At 42.2% G+C, this 22,716-nt stretch overlaps 1 protein-coding gene across 13 annotated transcripts in view; it reads left to right on the plus strand.

Moving 5' to 3' along the window:
* Nucleotides 1–22,716, plus strand: part of mbnl2 (muscleblind-like splicing regulator 2) — a 53,592-nt gene that overhangs the window by 16,541 nt on the left and 14,335 nt on the right. For 12 of the 13 annotated variants that reach the window (XM_080878748.1, XM_080878745.1, XM_080878743.1 and 9 more), the window contains 2 exons: nucleotides 21,471–21,635; nucleotides 22,411–22,614. In XM_080878748.1, the coding sequence (XP_080734874.1) occupies nucleotides 21,471–21,635; nucleotides 22,411–22,614 (369 nt within the window). The remainder of the gene's footprint in view (nucleotides 1–21,470; nucleotides 21,636–22,410; nucleotides 22,615–22,716) is intronic. The other variant, XM_080878747.1, reaches the window with a different exon arrangement.

The raw sequence follows: 22,716 nt of genomic DNA on the forward strand, positions 1-22,716 counted from the left end.
AACTCTTATTAGGATTCAAGAGAAGTGTGCCTACTACCTTGATTTAATTTCTTACTCCAGATAAACCTGTCAAGACAGAAAGCAGACATTGAAACATAAATACTAATGCAGCCCAAAGACCTCTTTTTAAGTTTAATGGATCTGTAACTTAACCATAGCTTCCCCCCTCTGAGCTCAGTACATTTGAATTTTTGTGGGAAGCTTCAGTGAACATGAACTTTCTGCCCGTGGCCTCAGTTTGCTTCTCCTCTCTTGTTTTAAAAGATGGGCTCGGCTACATTCCTCAGTGTAATCCTCCCGAACTGGGCCACACCCTGGGCAGAGCAAACATGTGGAGGGGAATGTATGCCGCGCAGCAGGAGTTGGTGTCCCCCCAGGGTCATTCACCCAGACACAATGAGGCACTGACTTGAGCCTAATGTGGGGCTGCAGTGGATGCGGCATGCTTTTGATGAGCCCCTAGGAGACCCCACACTGCTACCGTTCCTTAAACAGGCCTCCTCGTAGGCAGACAAATGCATGCACACACACTATCTTGCCAGTGCAAACCATGCCAAATTTCATTTGATCCATGTGATTTCACCCCCTCCACAGCCCCAGTCTATCTGAAAACATCTACAAAGGTATAGAGATAAGAGTCAGGGAGAGGGAAGTCTGATCAGATCTCTGTTTCCTACTCAGGCCTAGTTAGTCAGTCTGGTCACTCTGTGTGCTGGAAATGTTTAAAAGAAGAACCACAAAAACATTTGTTTATGCATGTGAAAGCATATTACCCACCATTAAACCCCAGTGATAGATCACTGTTATAGTGGGATTTGTAAGGAGTCCTTGAGCAGTGTAGAAAATTCTGTTTTACATCTGGTCACATTTATAGGTCATATGTTGATCATTGAGACTGTGTGTTATAATTTGGTTGATAGTTTACATCCTGTAGAATAGAGCAGGGCGATATGGCCAAAAATATTTATCACGATATATATTTGAAAATTTGCGATAACGATATAACCGACGATATAATTGATGCGAGACAAAATACAACTCCACAACATTACTAGCGCAAAAAGACAACCTTCCATTTATTTTCACTTAAACAAGAAGCTGGTTTTTATGTACATTAAAGCTTTATAAAAATGTAACAGTGCAAATGCAAATTCCTTGCTGAAAGTTTAACCAAAAGGCATTTCCAGTAGAAATGGGCTGACATATCCTGAGCATAACCATATATAATATCCACTGAAGTTAAAAATAGGTGCTTTGCAACATTAAACTGCAGTGTGCAGTATGCATTTTTCGGACCGTAAGGTGCACGGGATTATAAGGCACATTAAGCGAAACAAAGCAGTCAGATAAATCAAACTTTATTAAACTCATTCTTCTTGCTTCCTCCACTTCTGTACCATTGATTCATTAATGTTGAATTCTCTGGCAGCGGCTCTATTCCCATGTTGTTGCAGTATATTAATGACTAACCTCGTATTGTGGATGGATTATCTCAGTTGTTCTCCTGACTGAAGTTTGGTCCGTTTACAGCATCCTGCCATGCGATTGCATTTGTCTCTAACCATGAAGAACCTTCACGTTAACTTTTATAAGTGGAAAAGTGTTAGTGTTCGTCCTCCAGCTTCACTGTTTATGTTATGCTAACATAGCTGTGTCGCTAGCGATCACGTAGCACATCATTATATACTAGCTAGCCCAACTTCAGTAACCCTACAAACGTCACTGCTGTTTAGTTTCCTGTCTTCATTTATGTTGGAAGTGATAGCAGAGCTGTACGTTTGATTTTTTTCAGAAATCTCTCAGTCAGAACATGCAATATCATGCTTAGGTAACTAGCGAAACTAGCGAGCTAACTTCCGCTAGCTTCCTGCTAACTTCTAACTCCGTTAAATGTAATAACTTTTGTTTTCATGGATGCCTGGAAGTTAAACTTTATAGTTACACCTGGTAAAGCAGCAATGCTGATCGTTTTATTAAAGATGAAAGAATTTAGACAGTTTTTAACTCTAAGTGACGCTGCAGTGTTGTTTGACCTGAAGTATACGGAGTTTAGGACCCAGATTACTCCCAGATTTAAGAGCATCTTAGTCCGACAAATATGACAATAACAACGGCCGCTTGCATGTTCTGCAAAAAAAATGTGCTTTGTCGTGTATCTGACGGACAAACACCAAACCAGTTCCACATCACGGAAGTTGCACCATTTTTACAAACCAATTCTGGTTCATCTGTTTCACTCAACAATCGGCCATGTGCGTATGAAAACAAAGGCACTGCGCATGCGCGTTTTACTCCCATTCTATCGCGATATTTCATTTTCCTATCGTTGCCTAACATTATACCGGTATTACCGTGAACGGTATAATATGGCCCAGCCCTACTGTAGAAGTTCAAATGTTGTCTTCTGTGTTATATTATTATATTACATGGGGATCCATTGATGTTAAACAGTCAGTATTAGTTGTTATCGGCGTTGTTACCTGATATCGGCATAACAACATGACATGTACTGACATCTCTACTTGTTGTGTTACAAAAGGTTTGTGCTGACTAAGATAGTCTGATCAAGATGCTTTTATAATTAGTATTATGAAGGAGCATGGCATAGCAATAAAAACATCTGGAGCAGCCAAAATGCTTCCATGTCTTTTAAATTTCATGTTATTCTGACATGTTACATGTTTTTTTAGCTGAAATTAAATTTCAGGTTAAAATTTCACACTACTGCTGTTGATCAGCAAAGTCAACACACGCCGATATTTTAACTGGGCCACCGCTTTGACCCACATTTGTGTTGGTCAGTGTGCTTCAACGTTGTTGTTTGTGTGAGTCTGCCATTTGTAGCTGAAAAACTCCACAATATCAGCTCCACATTTCTCGTTTGCTGCTCTGAGAAATCAGAGCTCAATTGCTGGGATACTGTTGGCGCTGTTGGTTCCAAATCTTGTGCTCTAGCAACAGGATTTTTTGGTGAAAATGTTTCCTTTCCATGTGGGCAGCCAACCTAAAAATAAAACAAGGAGCCAAATGAAAATCATCGGACAATATTTCATGCAATTTTGTGTGGAAATTATGGGTTTTCAGATGTCAGACAGATGAGAATAAGCAGTATTTACTTTTGTTAAAGTAAATGTCAGGAAAAACTGTGTTATTTTATCAAAAATACACCAAGGCGGTTCTGCTTTACATCGCTCCAATCAGTGCTATAATGAGGCCTGATAAACATGTCCAGTATTCAGCACTCTCTGCTTCCCATTCTGCTAATGTGCAGCCTTTGTTATATCACCTAATGGGGTTGTAGTTTTGATCTTGAACTCTATTATGTCTTCTCTTTTAAAAAAAGCAAAAAAAGATGTATGGCATTACTGTTGTTTAATGTCAGATTGAATAGTAGGTGTTCTTCATCCAATGAGCTGCCTGCAACATGATGGAACGACTGAGCACTGAAAATCTGCCCATCTGCTGTACCAGTGTCTCACCTGGTCTCAGTCCACCCACTACCTCTGAGTCATCCTCTTTTTCCATCTCTCTCAGCTGCCCACAGTGCTGATAAAGTACTCCATTTTCTGCATTATTTTTTTTCTGCCTGTGGAAAAAAAAAAGGTAACTTAAATCAGTGCTGCAGAGTCAATGGCATCCTCACATTTGATGATTTCAAAGCCAGCTGGACTCAAACTCCCTTACTGCTGCAGTAGTTGTTGCTGTTGTGAGCACCTCTGCAGTAAAGCAGAAGGCAGATCTATGCCAGAGTGAGGCAGGAGGCATGCTGTGCGGTTGACCTTTAGTATCAGCCCCATTAATTATTGATACGTAGTTTCATCATCACTGAGAGACAGACTCAGGTTTTCTAAGGGTAGCACATATTTACCTGCTTTATTCACTGGAACCTAACCTTAGATTAAAAATGCACTGTATATCATGCTTGAAAAAAAAATCATTATCTTCAGCCTTCTGTGTTTTTTTCCTCCCTTTGGAAGGGCAAGCGATGCCTAGTGGTAGCCGCAGTATGATCACTGTATTGCCAGTGTACTGAAGCATATGGCGTTGGCTGTAGCCCATTTTAAACACTGAAATTAATCGTTTCACTGGGAATGTGTTGACTGCTTCCTCGGGGTTCTTTAATTCTCTGGTGATAAGTAAATGGACAAGCTTACAGAGGCACGGAGTTCAAGATGCTTCCACCCAACCACCCTCAGTTTGTAGGCAGACGCACCTTGGGAGCTGCAAACAGTTAGACAGACAGGCCCAGCTGTCTCCTAGGGGCCAGTCTTTATAATTAGACAAAGATCTCCTTAATTGGCTCCATCTAATGAGGCAACATAAAGGCAATCTTTAGGGGACCTCTTCTTTTTTTCTTTTTTTTGGTTTAAATGACTGTTGGGCTGTGTCAGAGGCAGTTGTAAACCAGTCCTACCATGACATCCCAATCCCTTGTGGAGACTTGTCAGTGCTGCGAACTTCAAAAGCCTACATGTCGGTATGTCACTGTAAAAAAGTCATTTTGCTAATAAAGTAAGCACCAAAAGCTACACTGACAGTGATTGACACTGGGCTTGCATATGAAAAAGAGAAGTGACAATGGAGTGTGCCCTGTGTGAACTCCATTTTAGAAGTGTTCTGACTCATATCCTATTCAGGCTCATTGAGTGGCAGTGACGGACTGCGCAGTAAAAGTGGAATCTGCCATAATTACTTGTCGAAGCCTTCCAATGCGCGCTGCTGCGCTGCAGATACTGATGAGCTAAATGGAGACCCCCATTTTGAGAAATGGCACTTAAAAAGTTGGTGCTTTGTACTGGCACACATAATAAAGAGACAGTCACTTGTCTTATTTTGAGTTAGCATATGGACTGAATTAGGCTGATGAGATCATGCGGGGTTGTGCCTTTGTCTGAAATGGCCGATCGCCCAAACCAGTATGCTGTTGCAGTCAGTGGCACAAGGTTGAGCAGACTATTAATTCAAGGCCAGTCTAGTTTTTTTCTCGAGCATCAAGCTTAATAGGCCAGGCTAAAGCAGCTCTATGATGGAGTAATTTGATAGAGCCTGTCTAGATGAAAGTCTTGGCGTCAGTGTAAATGGCTCCTGTATTAGTGAATGAAAGGCTTAAACTGAGCCTGTTACGCTCCACGTTTTTAATTGCTGGGCTCTACTACAGTAGCTTTGTATGGTTCACGGTTCATAATCATCCTTATGTATCTTTTACCAGCTCCTTAGTTCAGTCACTGTCTAAACAACCTCCCTTTAAGCCAGCTATCTTCTGATTGGCTGCCCCTCACACACAGATCCTGTCTGAAGCCTGAGCTTTTGGCTCACAGGTGTTACCTGTATATATGCAAAGTCATTTTCTGAATCTCCATCATTGTAAAATATGGCAGAATAATAGGAAAAGCACAGTAGGCCCCCTTTATAGCTTTGTAATTAGAAGGAAAGCTAAGAAAACATAGTCATACTCAGCTTATTCAGATCCAGTACTGGTTCTCAAATGATGCTTTGTCGACGCTTCTTTTCTTGGCTTGGCTATGAACTCCCACAGCAACAATAAACTGATGTTTGTTAATAAAGGATGAGCCGTGTTTACTTCCACCTGTGTCCTATTTATGTAGTTTTGGATATCATTCCTAACGGCACTCAAAGCACAAAGTACACACAGAGTGTTAAGTTTGACCTGTGGGAATGGTGCAATATCACTACGCAGAATAGGAATGGCAACTTTTGTGTTTCCTTTGATGCACTAAAACATATTTGGCAGGATGCATCCTTCTGTTCTATTTAAAACCCAAGCTAGAGGTATTATTTGTATTTGTATCACTCTCTTGCCTCCTTTCCCCTACCACAGAGGGTGGCCATACCATAAAGGTCAACTTTAGGTCATAGCAGCATTTCTGTTCCTGTGGGTGGGTGGTTGTATGTTTGGGCCAACAAGGAGCTTTGGGGGGGGGGGGGCTTGAAAAGTTCATGGACAAAAGTGAGATGGCCAATTTCACACCCAGCAGATGCCTGCTCCAGTGACCCACAGCGACAGGTGGGAGACACTAATTGGCAGAGCGCACCCTCGCAGAGTTGGCTCAACCCATGGTGGGTGAGGGAATGAAGGTGGAGACAGAGGAGGGTGAGAGTGAAAGAGTAGTGGTGACAGTGGTGAGCATAAATTGGCACCGCAAATTGTCGAAACACGCATGGAAGGAAGAGTGTCAGGTTTAACAGCCGCACGGCTCAGGTGCACACCGCCTGTGATTCATGCCTGTTTCCATCTTACCAAAAAAGGCACATTTTGCATTTGATAAATAAACTGTTGCCGCTCTCTAATGTGGTCCTGTTTGCATTTCCATAGTGCCACTGAATTCAGTTTGCTTTCACTTCCTTTTGGACCTGTTTTCTCCAAGGGAAGCTTTGACTTCCCTTGGAGAAAACAGGAAAAGGACAAGGTGATGACATAAGTGAATAACGTGATCAATGTGTTTGCCTCGTTCGGACGATTTTAAGATAAAACACACCCTGCAGCTCAAAGGCTGAGTCACTGTGTCACTACCGTGGTTTATTGATCTTATTTCTTTGACCAAAGGGCAGCTATTACTTTAACCAGGTATGAGCACTTCTTCTACTCTGTCTTCCTCAGTGTTCTCAAACTTATGAGGACTGTTTGTATCATCTCCATATGGGATTAGAGCCTTCACAGCCCACAGGAGAGAGAAGAGGCCTCAGTGGCCTCATCACCAGGGCCAACAAACAACCAAGTGATGTTGCTCTTATTCACCTTTGGTTGTGTATAGAACGAAAACACAAAAACAACTTGCGTTTGAAGACACTTTCAAACCTTAAATTATCACTACATGTACATCTAGATTCCACAGTAGTAAATATATAAAATCAGACTTTTGGAAAGCGTGACACAGATATCCAAGTTAGTTGCTGATATAGCTACGCACAATTTATTTCAACATGCTTGTGTGGGTACTTCTTTTGCACTGCAACAGAAATAGTGTACAAGATGTCATAGACTGGAAACTTTGCCCAGTGGAGTGGAAAACAATATGCTTCTGAGCCATAAAAAAGACAAAAAACAATCATTTAGCTGGTTAAAAATCTTAGACTTTACTACATTAAATGAGTGCTCTAGTGCCCAGGATCTAATTTGGTGTTTTAGCAAGGTACTGTATTAACTGAGGCACTTGCAAACAACTCTACAGCTTTCTGAATTCTGTCTGAAAAACAGAATTGACAAGGAGGTATTTTCATTTAAAACAAAGTCAGTGGTGCGTAGTGAGTACTTTTTGCCTGCGGTGCAGGCGAGACTTCTGGCAATAGATAATGCTTCCAGTACCGCTCTAATATGCGGGCCTTTTTGTTTCGCAGCCACTCCCAAGCTATGTTTTCTGCTGGTATCGCCACCCTTTACCATGTGTTCCTTTCATTAAGAACATCAGTTTTATCATCGACCTAGCCAAAGAAAACTGGTTTTACTATTTGCCCTTCTGGTTCTTCTTCCGAAGAATTTTTAAAAAGCAATGGCTTCTACGTGAGCACATACACGCCCAATGTACATGAGCAATATTGTGTTGTGTTTTTTCACACATATAGATGGATCTAGAAAGTGTATTAAAATGCTTGCATGAACAGATACTGTTTCTATCTAACTCCCTTTTATAATGTCATCTCTTGATTTATCATCGCGCAATGTTTAGGTTAGTCCGAAACACAGAGTGTGGTTTGTCTTGCTTACCATGTATTTATTAAACATAAATAACTTTCCGACATATGGAGAGTTTCATCAAAGATACAAGATTATACTCAATAACTGAATTATTAGTTTGATTGTAAAATTAATTCTTGAGTAAAAGAAACTGTCTGGTTTCTTTGTAGGTTGAATCATAAACCTGCACTTCGCAACTTTTTTTTGTCAGCAACCAAAGCTTTAATCTCCAAACAGGAGAGTAAGCAGCCATCCAGCGTTTCTCCCCCTATCTGCTGAGTGTGTTAGAAAGAGGCTTTGATGAATAGATCTCCTCTCTCCCCTCCATCTCATTATCCTCCTTTATCTGTTTTATGGATTTACACAACTCCTCAACATGTTCTGACATGCGGTCGATAGTGTCAGCAGAGAAAGAAGATGTAGGCTAGCCTTTTTTTTCATGTTCCCACATTATTTTATTTATTTCATTAGCAGTTGTAGCTGATTTGTGCTATTTTTGCACCACTGTGGAGTAGTTTTGCCTTTGATCGCTAGAGAATGATTGAAATTGTATCTGTCAACAAATGTAAAATTAGGAAATTTAAAAAAGAGCCTACCGGCTTTCTGCTATTTCCTCTTGGGGATGTGGCACAGTTCTTTTCAAACTAGGCCATCAACATCATATAACCTATTTCTATGATGTCTTTCACCAATATGGCTAGTTGAAGTTAGCTGTAGGACTGCCCTCATATCATTGCAGAGCTGACAGGATGAGCATAGGGAAATGACAGCTTGTTGAAAGCAGGTTAATGCCTCCGTCTTCTAGCTGTGACTCACTTATCAACAGACTGAGAGGTGGCAATGTCATAGCTGAGCCTTTCTTTTGGATAGTATATAGTTTTAGACGTGTATGGGAAAGTGAGACAGCTGCTTCACTTCAAACACGCTGTATGATTGTGCCCAAGTGTCTATGTCAGCTTCCTCGCCAATCTCCCTCTATGTGTCTTATTGATACTTGTTTACGTTTTTGTGCGTACAGAGTAAATGAGCTCTGCAGGGTGGGTTTCATGTCTCAGCAGGTCACAGATGATCAGATTAACTGAAGCAAGGCTTCAGCCTCCAGCTGGATTAGCAGCGGGAACCGGGGCTTTGCAGGTGCCTCGCAACGGTGCCACTGCAGCCACACTTTGAACGTTGCCTCCTCAAAAGACGGTTACAATACTCACACTCGTATCCAACATAGTTAGTTATTATAGCCATCAGCTGAATGCTGATAGGCTTCTTTTTTTTTCGCTGCTCCACGACTGCACAAAAGCTCCTCGATCCATACCCTAGATGGTTAAACTATAGGTTGTTTTCACAACCTGCAACAAGTATATATATCACAGCTCCTGATAGAAAATTGTTTATACCCTGCAGACTATTTAACCACAGTAGCGCAGAAAATTAATGAAGACCCTGTGTATTGATTAAGAACATTTTGTTTTTCATTTCTCTCTCATGAAGTCAGGCACATATTGACTACCAAAACATCTTTAGTGTAGCGTTTATTTGTAATTCTAAGTAGGAATTTAGACAAACAACTCCAACATTTTCTTGAACTGCCTGATCTGCGGTGTGAGTCAGACTGTCTATAACCCTTCTTCCATTGATTAGTGAATTTCTTTGAAGGCTGAGCATTTTGGCCGTGTCATCTCATTGTTTGGAAACCAGACGTAATGATCATTGGGACACTGCATACTTGTGTGCTTGCAGCTTGTCAGTCACATGGTAAAGCAAATTCTGCCATATCTTCCTCGTTACCTGCTGGTCATTAGAAATAATGCATTTTAAAGGCACTTTCTTTTTATAGAGTTTTATGGATTTAACTAACTGAAGACTCCCAGTGCATTTCTGTGTCATGAGATCATGGGCATGTGATTTTCAGCTGATGCACAACGTGCTGCAACTGTTCAGAGATGTTACCACACAGACTTATAAGGACACAGTGTGATGAAATTTCGATGTGTTCTTTGTTCTTGTTTTGTCCAAACAAGAAAAATGAACACATCCAGTTGCTGAAGACATTTGATCAGCAAGGACAGGCTTTATTACACTCCTCAGATGGAGGTGGGAGTGTTTAGATTTACGGCCTGTGGGAGAAAGATTCATGATATCCAGGCATCCCAGGACAAACAAGAAAGGAAGAAACAACACACTTTATATCACCTTAATCCCACTCTCCCACTCTCTGTCCTTCCCCCCCCTCTTCTTGGGTAATCTCAAGCGTGTCAGCAACACTACCACTTGTTCATCTGAGGGATTATAGCTCATGAAACAAAGGCACTTAATTACTGCTGAGGCAACACATGTCTTATGTGTGTCTTGGGCGAAGGTGAAGAAAGCAGACGCTTCTAAAATACCAAGTCTCTGTGCTCTACAGTGGTGTTTTCTTTTCTGTATATGTTATGCTAAATAGAGTTGAGCAGAGTACAATCAGGCGTGAAAGGAAGTTTGGAGTTGCCACAGTTTTTAAGTTTAAATGACTAGTTTTCCTCCCGCTTTTCACCATTGATTCCTGTTCTCCATTACCAGGCTAAATGTAAACAAAAAGCCTCTGGCTATCATTTCATAATGGATTTTCAGTGTTTCCTGCTGTCCCGGGGCCTCACCGCTTCAAACAGACCCATTAGCCCAAACAGATCCATTAGAGCCTAAAAACAAAACAAGATCCTTAAGAGGGAGCATTCTGTGGGTTCAAGGATAAAGGGAAGCCCTGTCCATGTGCATCTAGCGCCTCACTACTTTACCGGCTGCTGGGATCACTGGGTCTGCTTTTTTTCCCCAGTCTTCTGAGCACCAGAGTGCCTGTCCTGTTGGTGTCTCATAGCTGGGGGCTTTCACCAAAGTACTTTCCTCTAACTCAGTGCTTCCCAAACTTTTTCCAGCCACGTACCCCTTGAGACATGTCACCCTCAGCCGCATACCCCCTACTACGAACGACTCTTAATTAGTGTCTATAAATACATTGCAATATCGCATGCATAAAGATACTGCACAGTCGATTATTTCTCACCACCAAATGAATTTATCAATATTTTTTAGTAATGACAGAGTTTTAATAACAAACTTTACTACTTAATACTAGCAGTGTATCAAAGGATTTATTAGAATTCACTTTTTTGTCGAGAGCATAAAGGCCATGAACTTTCATTAAACAGAACTTTATTTAATGTGATGGATGTGCTTGAGCAGAGGCACACAGCTCTTCAATGTTTGGCTCAATTTGGGAAAGGCTGAGTCTTAAATCGTTTTCCACACAAAGTCTTGCTCTGTATTTTGTTTTCATGTTTGTTAAAGCAGAAAATCCCTTTTCGCATAAGTATGTGGTGGCGAAAGGCATCAGAGTCTTGACAGCGCGCTTAGCCAGCGCGGGCTGTTCAGTGCGCAGCCCTATCCAGAAATCCGCCAGGTTCTTTTGAGCGTGTTCAACTTTTAGAGATCCATCTGTGGCGATTTCAATTAGGCTCTCCTGGTCAGACGGTGATAACGAAGTAGGCACGGCGGTGAACGGGTGACGTATCCAATCATTTGAGCCGTCCGTCTCTGGGAAGTATCGGCGTAACTGCACCGCCAGCTCCTCAAGGTGCACGTTACATTCGCGCTTTACACTTTTAGATAGTGTGAGATCATTAGAGCACAGAAAATCATGCAGCACAGGAAAGACTTCAGTGTTGTTTGTATCCAAGCAGTTCTTCCAAAGGTTTAACTTCTTTATCATGGCCTCAACTTTATCTTGAACATTGAATATAGTTGCAGAAACGCCTTGTAATCCGAGATTGAGCTCGTTCAGACGAGAAAATATATCACACAGATAAGCCAGGCAGGTAAGGTACTCTTCATCATGCAAATGTTCAGACAGCTCAAAGGGATGGTTACTGAAGAAAACTTTAAGTTCATCCCTCAACTCAAAGAAACGGGTCAGCACTTTCCCTCTAGATAGCCAGCGAACCTCTGTGTGGAGTAATAATGTCTCATGCTCGCTGCCCATCTCATTGCACAACGCAGCAAATAAGCGGGAGTTCAGCGGCCTGGCTTTCACAAAGTTAACCATTTTTGCACTCGTGTCCAAAACATGTTTCAAACGGACAGGTATTCCCTTTGCAGCAAGAGCCTCTCGGTGGATGCTGCAGTGTACCCAGGAGGCATCTGGCGCGACTGCTTGCACACGCGAAACCACACCTCCGTGTCTCCCAGTCATGGCCCGTGCGCCATCAGTACAGATGCCAACACATCTGTCCCACACGAGTCCATGTGTGTTCATGAATGTGTCCAGCTTTTGAAAAATATCTGCGGCAGTTGTCCTTTGTTCCAGCGGTTTACAGAACAGCATGTCCTCCTTGATGGTTCCTTCATGAATGTAGCGCACATATACGAGAAGATGCGCCAGGCCAGCCACATCCGTGGACTCATCTAGCTGTATTGCATAACATTCACTGTGGCGTATGCGCAGAAGTAGCTGCTGTAAAACATTTTCTGACATTGCATTGATGCGCCGTAAGACAGTATTGTTTGATGATGGAATGGACTGTATCGTCTTTTTTGCCTTTTCCCCCAACATTGTCCCTACCATATCTAAAGCAGCAGGGAGAATGAGGTCCTCCACAATAGTGTGGGGTTTGTTGTTTTTAGCCACTCTGTAACTGACCATGTAAGATGCTTGTAGTCTGTTTTTATTCATAAGATCTGGCACCTGAATGCAGGTTTTACTTGTTGAAAGTGATTTTAGCTGTCGCTCAAAATATTCCCTTGGTTTATTTTTCAAATGGGGATGATTTGTCTCTAAATGTCTGCGCAAAAGTGAAGGTTTCATTGAGTTCTGAGACAATACTTTTGCACAAATAACACACTGTGGCCGGGGAAATCCACCAATATTTATACACGTAAACCCCAGCGAAATATAATTGTCATCATATTTGCGCTTCTTTGATGAGGTTGTGTTACAGTCCGTGCTGTCATGCTTTCTCCCACTTTGACGCTCCGCATCAGACACTTCATCACTTTCCACATGGCTGGCTCCAGCTATGCTAGCCACTTGGCTAGTAACCACAGATACATCCCTGCTAGCACTGCTAGCATCCAAATCTGACGAACACATTGTTGTTGAACAATCACCTGTGCGGTCACTGGAAAATGCATCTTCAGACATGAGCTTATTGGTTGTTGTGGCCGGTGTCTCTGTGGTAGGGCCTTTTTTTCTTGTTAACCACTTGTCCATTTTCGCGCTGCACTGAATGCTTGGAGGCAACTTCAACTGTTAGGTGTCAGTCATTTGGGCAAATCACGCCCATGTATTTTGTCAGAGCTATTTTTTTGCTGAACACCAGAGGGTGGTATATAGTCATGTATTTGACAGGCAAAAAAAACTGCATTAGCGCAAATTTCGGCTTTTAAAACTTTTGATCCCCACTCCAACCCCAACCCACGCGTACCCCCTACAGCCACTTGCGTACCCCCGAGGGTACGCGTACGGTAGTTTGGGAACTACTGCTCTAACTGTTACAGGCTGACCCATAACCAGCTGTTAGGGTCCTTGGAACAAGACACTATTGGAGTAAACTAAGAGAGGAGAGAAAGAAGGACATTATGAACAAGTGCAACTGGGGTTTTTTTTCATGGATGCCCTAGAAAAAGCAAAATGTGTTGAGTGTTGAGGGTTCAAACTAAGCTAAGCTTTCAGTACTGTAAGTGTTGCAAGCCATGAAATGTTCTCATTTGGATATTTATAGCTACAAGTGCAAATACCTGTAAACCAAACACCCAATGAAAGGAAGACCACAAGTCATTTCTCAACAATGTAAATGGCTTAGCATTAAAAGGCTGGATATAAATGGCACACTGCTGAGACAAGGCACTGAAGGAGAGAGAAAAGAAGGAGATATGTGGGAATGCTGAGAGACAAGAGAGAGCGAGTGCCTTTCCACCCCCTTCTTGCTGGTCAGTTGGGTTACAACAGGTTCTTTGGCTATGCTGTAAAAGGATTACACATATCACAGGCTTCACGTCAGAATAATTTGAATCAGTTTCTCACAGCAGCCCTCCTGCTTTCACGCTGAGAAGGACAATCGGATAAATGTGGGGAAGAAGACATTGTTACAGCTTCTCTGATGGACGTCCTGTCGGAAAAAAGGCAGAAGCTTTTTTTTAAAGCAATGTCTGCAGAAGCTGCCTTTGTGAGCATTTTAGTGTCGTTTTTGTGGTTCGCCAAAGTCAGCTAGGTATGTTGGACTTTAAACATTATCAGTTAGAGTCCCATCTTTGTGACTTTTCACTTCTAAAGTCTTCAGCCATCATGTAGCCAGTGCCTGGTTTGTGCTGACCATGCATGTGTTTAAGCTCTTTTCCCCATGATTTTCCTCCCTCATTGTTTCTTCAGGATTGCAGTCTGCCAATATTGCCAATCACACTGTCATTGATCATGTCACTGAGAGCTACTCTCACGTCAGAAAGACATCACGAGGGCTTAGATATGTACACAGCTTCTCTGTGCTGCTGGCGAAAACTGGGGTGGATTAATGGAGAAATGCATGCACACTCACATCTCAGGACCCTTAAGATTCAACACTACCTAATTGATCAATATTGTTTTTTGGTTTTTTTTCTCAGTTTGAGGTGTTGATGTGCGAAAGAAAAGCAATGCTTCATTTCGAGCGTATCAATCTGGGATAAGCACCAGGGCCCTAGTTTACCCATTAAGGCTGATTGGAACCACAGGAGTGTAGCATAAAGGCGGGTTGCCAGACATCTTTGCAGTGGCATTTTCAGCTCTTCTGTCGGCCTATAGGCAGCTCCTCTCTGTCTCCAGCAGTGCTGAGCATAGAGCGCCCATTGAGGGCAAAATGCAAATGTTACAGTGGTGAACGGAGGGGCCCACAAGTGAAGCGCTATTCTGTGGAGGGGGTGGAAGACTGGCCCTCTGTGTCTGTGCCACCCACAGACACACAACAGTCATCACTCTGACCATTCAGCCGGGGCTGATGAAGGAGGCGGGGTGGCGTTGTGGAAGGGGTTTCTGCCACTGATGAAGATGCCAGGGTTATACATGGGCCGTTTGAGCCAGTGTTCCCTGTGAATTTATTTTACACTTCACTAATGTGTGCCACCTCCAGAAGTGGCTGTAGTGTAATTATGGCTTTGTAATTGTAGTAGTAATTATCCTGTGTAAAAAAAATAGTAAAAAATAGTTTTAATTTACCTTTTGTTCGATTTGTTTTATTGCTTTAACTGACAAAAGTAGCAAATTAATTTAAGTGTGGCTCTGAATCAGGTGCTTAGCAGCCACAGCTGACTCAGAAGATAATTAGACTTTGCTGTGGTGTACCTAATCATTTGTCTTTTCACTGTGGAAGTGCATCCAGACATCCAAAGTTGACCGTGGAAAAAAAAATACAAAAGGACAAAAATCACAACAAAGTAGTTCAGCACTGGCAGTTTAAAATGTGCATCACACAGTCAGAGGATGTTTTCTGTAGGCTTAGCCCTGCCTCTGTGTATCTGTGAGTGTTGCAGTGTGATAGCTCTGTCATGTTTGTGTAGAAGCACTGTTGTACCCTCCTCAGCACTTTGTCACTGTGTAAAAAGGTTTGTGTGTGTGTGTATGTGTGTGTTTTGTGTTCTCATACCAGCGTGTTTGCTGCAGTAAATGTTTGCCGTGTGTTTTTCTCTCCCACTTTGCCTTTTGCTAAAGGTTTGTCAACTGTGTGGCCATGACAGATTGGGAGCGTGATCAGCGGATTGCTGAGAAAAATTAGTTATCCTTCTTTTTCAGTGCCATGAATGATAACAAGACAACAGTTTAGGTCTGCAAATAACACGCTTTTTATTATATATCAGTCTGTAGATATATGTTTAAAGTAAGGCACACATTGTTTAGGCACTCGAGACAAACGCCAGACAATGTCTGAGATCTTCAGACTTATCCTCATTAAGTAAAATGATAATATGGTAAATGTGACATAGTAGCAGTTAATATAATACAAAGAAAAAAAAGCTTTTAACATTGTTGTTTGATTTCCATGAACAACTGAAGGAGCCGCAGTGGGTGAAGTGAGTGTAATCCTAATCTGTTTATGAAATTAGGTCTCTTTATCCCCTTCCCCCTCGGAACAGCCCTAACGTGGAGCCCATTTGTATGGGCAATAATCGTATATGAAAACTTGGCAAACAGTAAGTGCTGTTTTGTTTTGTTGGCAATGGCTGTGGGGATTTGAAGGACATCACTGCAAGTAATATGTTTTATCAGATCTCGAACTGAGGCTTTATGTCAGGTGAAAGCAACCACTAATTTATCTTTGATCTCGCCTTCATTGTCATTTGTTTCTCACTGCGATGCAAATAATTATCCAATCTGAATCAAAGCAGTTATTAGTGTATCCCAAAGCATGGATCACAGCATTCATCCATACAAGGGCAACCCTGCAGCCTGCAATAAGAAATTGCCATGTGAGCGATCCTCGAGAAAGGTATAATTTTGCAGTGTAGCTATGGCTACACACCAGCGGCCGGCGTACGAATCACAGAGGTGCCGTGGTGCTTTCAAAGATCCTTTTCATAGACAGCTGCTCAGAGGCAATGCCCATGATGAATGGATTTCTGCTCTGCTCTGAGTGGGTAGCTTAGACAGAAGGCATAGTGCACTTGGCCTGTGCGTGTGTGTGCGTGTGTGTCTTTCTGTGTGGGAGTTTGTGTATTTGCATGTGCCTGCCACCCTCTCAAAGGATGAAGGCTTAAAACCAGATGATGGCACAGCACTGTCATCAGCCACAGCTTTTTAGCACCGTCATCGATGCGTTGGTGAACCAGCTCACTGCTTAAACCATAAGCCATAAACACGCTTCGTTTTTATGTGCGATGCAGCGGTGCCTTTCCACAAAGCTTACCTCATCTTATGTGCTTTGAATCATCAAGTGTGGCATTTCAAACTGCAGCCTGGACCCTTCATTCATGACCATCATTATCGCACTCCCAAATTGATATGTGTAGCCATCACTAGATCGTAACTGCAATTTGCCTTGCCATATTTTATTTAAGCAAGAATTATTATTATCATGTCTGCGATTAAGCATATGTTAGATCTTCATCCCTCTTTGCTGCTGTGTCCAATTACCAAAATTACCACCTGGATGAGTATAATGAATATTCTATGTCTTGGGGTGTACGTTTTTATTAACCTTCTCTTTGCTTTGAACTTTTCAGCATTAACTATTATGTCTCCATGTCTAGCTTTAGCCTGTAATAGTCTTAGATTCACTGACCTTAAACATCTAGTCTGAACACAGCTGAAATTCTTTTAAATGACCTCATTTCTTCTTGTGTCTGAAACCTAATGTTTTACAAGCCGTTTTGAGGCTCAGTTAAACGTATTTATAGCCCATTCATATTCCGCTTATGATTATCCAAAGAGAAGGTTAAGCTCTTAAAAGACACTCAATAACAGAAAAACAAACTCTGACACTTTGACACGTTAAAGGTAAGGCTGTGTTCACACCAGCTTTGGTAATCAATCTAAAAGATTGCAGCCTTTCATGCGTACTCATACACAATAATCAAGACAAGTTTCATAGCAATAAAAGCCAATGTGCAGTTGGGATGCATCAATATATTGGCTTCATGTAGGTATCATCCAGTATCGGTCCTGTTGGCTGTCAAATCAGTTTTATTAAAGCTGTGGTAGACAAATTGTGTGCTGTAGAGCTTGAAGACTTTTAAACAGGTCAGTAAATTATTTTAAGATTAATTTATTACCGTAAAACAAAAAGGTGAATAAATAAGAACAAAAACAAAATTAAAAGACTGTAAAAATATTGTTATCTATATCGGCCAAATTGGTATTTTAGTATCTTGCAGCCTTGAACTTCACAGTCCAAGGATCCTCACTGCACAGTATTATGAGTGTCTGATGTGGTGTCTTGAGACCCCATTACTCAAACTGGTCTTCATGGATCCCATTTCACATTAGCAACCGGGATTTATTAAGTAAACTTTGACTTCTATCAAAGGTAGCTAACTGCCTAGGGGCCTTAGTCCCCAACACACCCTTACCTTACACACTTATGCCGAAACATGTTTTAACATCTGCTAACCTTTGAGTTTTTAACTACTTCAGTCCCACGGATCTACATAAGTTGTATGACTTTTGTGTCACTATAAACTTTTAATGTCTTTTGAGATTTGACACAGTAACTAACAACAAAAAGAAGAAAAAAAGGTCTGATATGCATAAACTGCAACTCTGGGTCCAGAAAAATATCTGCAGATTAGTTTGTGATATTTTCCTGCGAATATCAGGATAATTTGTTTTAAAAACTGTGGCACCAAATGTCTTTTATCAATTATTTTTGGTAATAATTCCAAAAATGAATAGATCCAGATCTGGATCAATTATACAAGGTGCTTTTAAGATCTCCACCGCTGATAAAAACAAATATCATGCAGATCTGTCAATAAATTTTTGAGTAATCCTGCTAACAAATAAAAATTTCTTGCTGGGGAAATTACTGAACATTGATTATTCTGCTTTAAACACCACTGTAAATATAGGCGGAGATCGATATAGCTTACGTACACGAACTATATCCCGCAATCTCCTGCAAATAAGGGATGTTTATATAATAAATTCGAGCACTGAATCCTTTCACTGTGTTTAATAGTACTGGGTCTTCTATTGCCATGGCAGCCCTGAAACTACTTATTTTTATTGCTTCTTCTTCCACCTACAGACTAGATGAAAACTGGGATAAATTAAAACAAATTTATGCAAAGACCAAGCACAATGCTGTGAAAGATCGTGAATAGATCAGTAAGAAAATGCTCTTAAATAAAGTTTGACGAGATAAAAGGAGAAAGTTCTACAATTCCAAGGCCTGCATTTAGTAAGAATCACAAAACAAGGAGCTTCGCCACCATTTACCTCATCGCTTTAAGTGAAGACTAATGACGAGCATTTGCAGAAAGCATATGTCATTCACTGGCTGTAGATGAACCGAATATGGAGCAGAAAGTGAGGTAATGGCTCCAGAGTGCAGTCTGGAGTGAACTGAGCGACATAGTGTGCGGTGAGGGTCTGTGGTGTGTGTGTTTTTTTGCGTGTCTCTTTATTTGTGTCCGTCTGTGTCTGTGATCTCTGCGGGGCGCGATATTGATGCTGCGCTTCCCCGCAGACTCGGTTTGGGATGCTGTCCAGAGCTCAGCTTCAGCACCAGCTCCCTTTCTCACACACACAGAGTTATACCTGCCCACACATTTTCTCCTGCACGCACAGACACACACATGCACAGTTACACCTGCCTACGCATCCTCTCTTGTGGACACAGAGACACAAAACACACATAGAGCACCGACACACACCTTTTGTCACTTTTGACTGTGGTGGCGGTGCATAAGGCTTCAATTAGTTTGGACACCTCTGAGGTTTTTGGTCCAGCACTAACATTATTCCTCTGATCTGGACAGGCCTGAATGGAGCTGAGTACAACAGTGTGTATATCCATTAGCCTGCATCCCTAAGCCGGTGTGTGTATGTGTGTGTGTGGGTGATGCTTGTTGCGATTGAGAGATTTAGTATGCGTATGTGTGGGCAGGTGTGATTTTGTGCGTGTGAGCCATGAAGGAGGAGGGAGGTAGTGGCTGCAGTGAGCCAGCTCTGACACCAGAGCCGGCTCACTGCAGCTCTGACACCAGGTTTTAGAGGTCAGTCTCTTTTGACTCATAGTTCTGCACCCAGGTCTCTGAAAGTCTTGAACCTGGGATCAACTTTGTTTGTATGTATCTTATTACTCATGTGAAAAAGTGATTGCAAAGGAGCCTATAGTGTTTACAGACTTCATATCCTTTGTGGCTTTGCTCTCTTGCGCTTCCAATCAGTTGTAATTGGAACAACACTAACAGTGTGTTTGGGAGTGCCTTTTAATATCTGCCACGAAGAACAGAATAGCAGGATAGTTATATTGGTTTTTGCTTTGATGAGACTTGAAGAGACTATTTATTTAGCAGCTTTGCATGAATCATAGTTAATAATCATTCATGTATATTTTGCCATGCATATAGGATTTTTAAAACCGATACAGATACATTTGGTGATTTAAACCTCAGATATTCCAACACAAAAAACAGGTCTGAAACAAAGTATTTTAGCTCCTTTCCCCCTCACTTTTCTTCTGACTGGCATCCTCCTTGTAAAATTTGAAGCAGCAGGTGGGTGAACCCCTTCGATGCTCACAGTTATAGTCTCCCTGAGATGACCATTATAAAGGTTCTCCACTCAGTTTGATATCAAACAGATCCAAGAGTAGAAAAACTTTATTAAACTTAAGTCTGAAACTGAGTTACTACTTTATATCAATTGCTTGTACATACACAGACATCAACTCTACTACTGTAACAGTATACATAAGACAGATAATAGGCCTCCTAAGTTGCTTAGCAGCGACAATTTGCACATGGGTTTCAGTCACGCATATATAATATATATAGATCATGTACTAATAATCACAACTATCATTAGAATGATAATAATATCAGGAGACTGATATAATATTTATACATTCCCCACTTAACTTGAAGCTGGCTGTTTCCTTTTTTTGTTTGTCATTGGCATTTTCACAATTCACTGCACTACTCAGCTGGAGTCCCCCTACCCTGTCAAATATAATACACATCATTGCACACGCCAGACCGCCACAGTACATGAGACACATCCTGTGTGTAGCTTTGCCTGGTGGTTTGTTGTCATTTTGTCTGTCTGGGTATGGATGTAGTGTTTGAGAGCAGCGCTTGTGTAATTAAACTCAGTCATAACCGATCACTGCGTGGAAGCTAGGCAGACCTGTCATACTTTCATATAGAGGAGTGATGAGTATGATAATGCTAATCAGGCCACTGTGGTGACGCTCATCTGTGTCATGGAGTTAAAGGGGCATTCGGACAAAGCAGCAGAGCCGTTTGTGCGAGACTGCGCTAAGCTTAGCTCAGTTACCTCTTCTCTCGATCACATTCACCAAGACTTGCCGTGTCATGCCAGATGTGTCATCTCTCCTGTTTTCTCCTTGACCTTTGTCCTCTCTGCTAATTCCGAACAGTCTGTTCTGCCCACATCTTTTCTTCTTCTCTCCTCGCCTTTATGTACCATCTTCCACATAGCTCCAGAGTGTCCTTTTTCATGCTACCATTCACTTTGTCGCTCCCCCCTGACCTCTCCTCTCCCCTCTCTCTTCCACCCACTCTCGTTGCAGTAAGCACAGCAGCCTGGATCCATATTGGATTATTGTGTTTGCTGTTAGCCTCTGGGTTGACAGTGTAATTGCCTTTATCCACCATGGCCTCTGCAAGCCTACCCCCCCCCCCCCCCCCCCCCCCCCCCCAATCTGCAACGAATACTAGGTAGACAGTGTGTCCATGTTGCAAGCATGACCTTTTAACCTTCCAGTTAAAAACCTAGTAGATCAAATGGTAATCATCTTCCATAGCGTTGTTTCTGCTCAAAAGCACAAACCATCCCCATGAATTTCTGTTTCACACTCTGTATGAATATGTATGCTGCCTTCAAGCACCTGATGTTTTGGAGTCAGTGCCCACGTATCTGCCACATCCTCAGGCAGGCCCACAGCCTAGTCACACTCAGCTTTATCAACAAAAAACTGGCTGCTTTTCTGTTCATGCTGTTGATGAGAGAGTTGAAGTTTTCGGACCATTAACGACTTGTTTTGTCTCCCTCGCCCTCTCGCCTTCCTCTCCCCCATCACATTTGTTTACTTGTGCTCAGGGTCGCTGCACACGAGAGAACTGCAAATACCTCCACCCACCTGCTCACCTGAAGACCCAGCTGGAGATCAACGGGCGAAATAACCTGATCCAGCAGAAGACAGCTGCCGCCATGTTGGCTCAACAAATGCAGTTTATGATCCCCGGCACCACCATGCAACCTGTGGTTAGTGTGAACTCGCTACTGTGGGAATTGATTGTCTCTCTGAGAAAATAGCAGTGAATTCCATTGTCGTGATTAGCATTAAAAAGTTTGGCGTCAAGCAATGCGATTCACTGACTTTATCCAGTCTTTGGTAAGGTACTTTATTGTTATCTAAACTCTCAGATTTGACTGTTTTTAGATTACGTCTCAGGCTTGGAAGATCAGAAATTTTTTCTTCGCTTTTGTAATGCCCTTGTGCAACGTACAAAAAGTCCCCAGCTGTCCTCAGGGAGTTGCTCAGCAGCCAGCCCTATACTGTGGTTGCACTGGGTAGCTGCCAGGTGTGACTTTGTTTAACTGCATCAGTTTAGTGCTAGGTGTAACAAAAAAAGAACGTGCATGCTCAGCAAAATCTTCCTGGGATACATAACGGTTAAAAAAAAAACAAAAAAAAACTGAACCTCCTCTTGTTTCTACTCTCACACTCCTCTCTCTCTTTTTTTTTCTCAAGCCGATCCCTTTCCCACTCTCTCTCTCTCTACCTGCCACATTCTCTCCCCAGCTGCACCCTCTGTTCATTTGCCTTTGGTGTCTCTTTCCCCCTTACTTCTCTCTTTCTTTCTCATCTCCATACCCTCTTACTGCCTTTCACCCTCCACTTCCCACTGTCCCTGCCTACATCCATCATCTTTCAGTTCAGCATTTTTTTTTATCTATCCTTACCATTGTAATTAAGGATGTGAAAAATAGCTACTGAAAGAGCAGTCATAAACATGTCGTTTCTCTCCATCTGCAGCAGACGTTTCCAGTTAGCCAGGGGCTGGGGTCCAGCGCAGGTTTAAGCTACACACCCTACCTGACTCCCATGTCCCACAGCATGGGTCTGGTGCCAACAGACATCCTGCCCAGCACTCCGGTTATCGTCCCCGGCAGCCCGCCCGTCTCCGTGACCGCTGGCTCTTCCTCCAACCAGAAACTTCTGCGTACTGACAAGCTGGAGGTGACCCACCCAATCAGAATTCTCCTGCATGGCACTTAATCATAGTGAATGTACTCTTTGAGGCTGTGAAATGTAATTAGTGTAGCATCTTACTGTGATTAT

The sequence above is a fragment of the Rhamphochromis sp. 'chilingali' genome (genome assembly GCF_963969265.1).
Source record: "Rhamphochromis sp. 'chilingali' genome assembly, chromosome: 3".
In the NCBI taxonomy this organism is placed as follows: Eukaryota; Metazoa; Chordata; class Actinopteri; order Cichliformes; family Cichlidae; genus Rhamphochromis; species Rhamphochromis sp. 'chilingali'.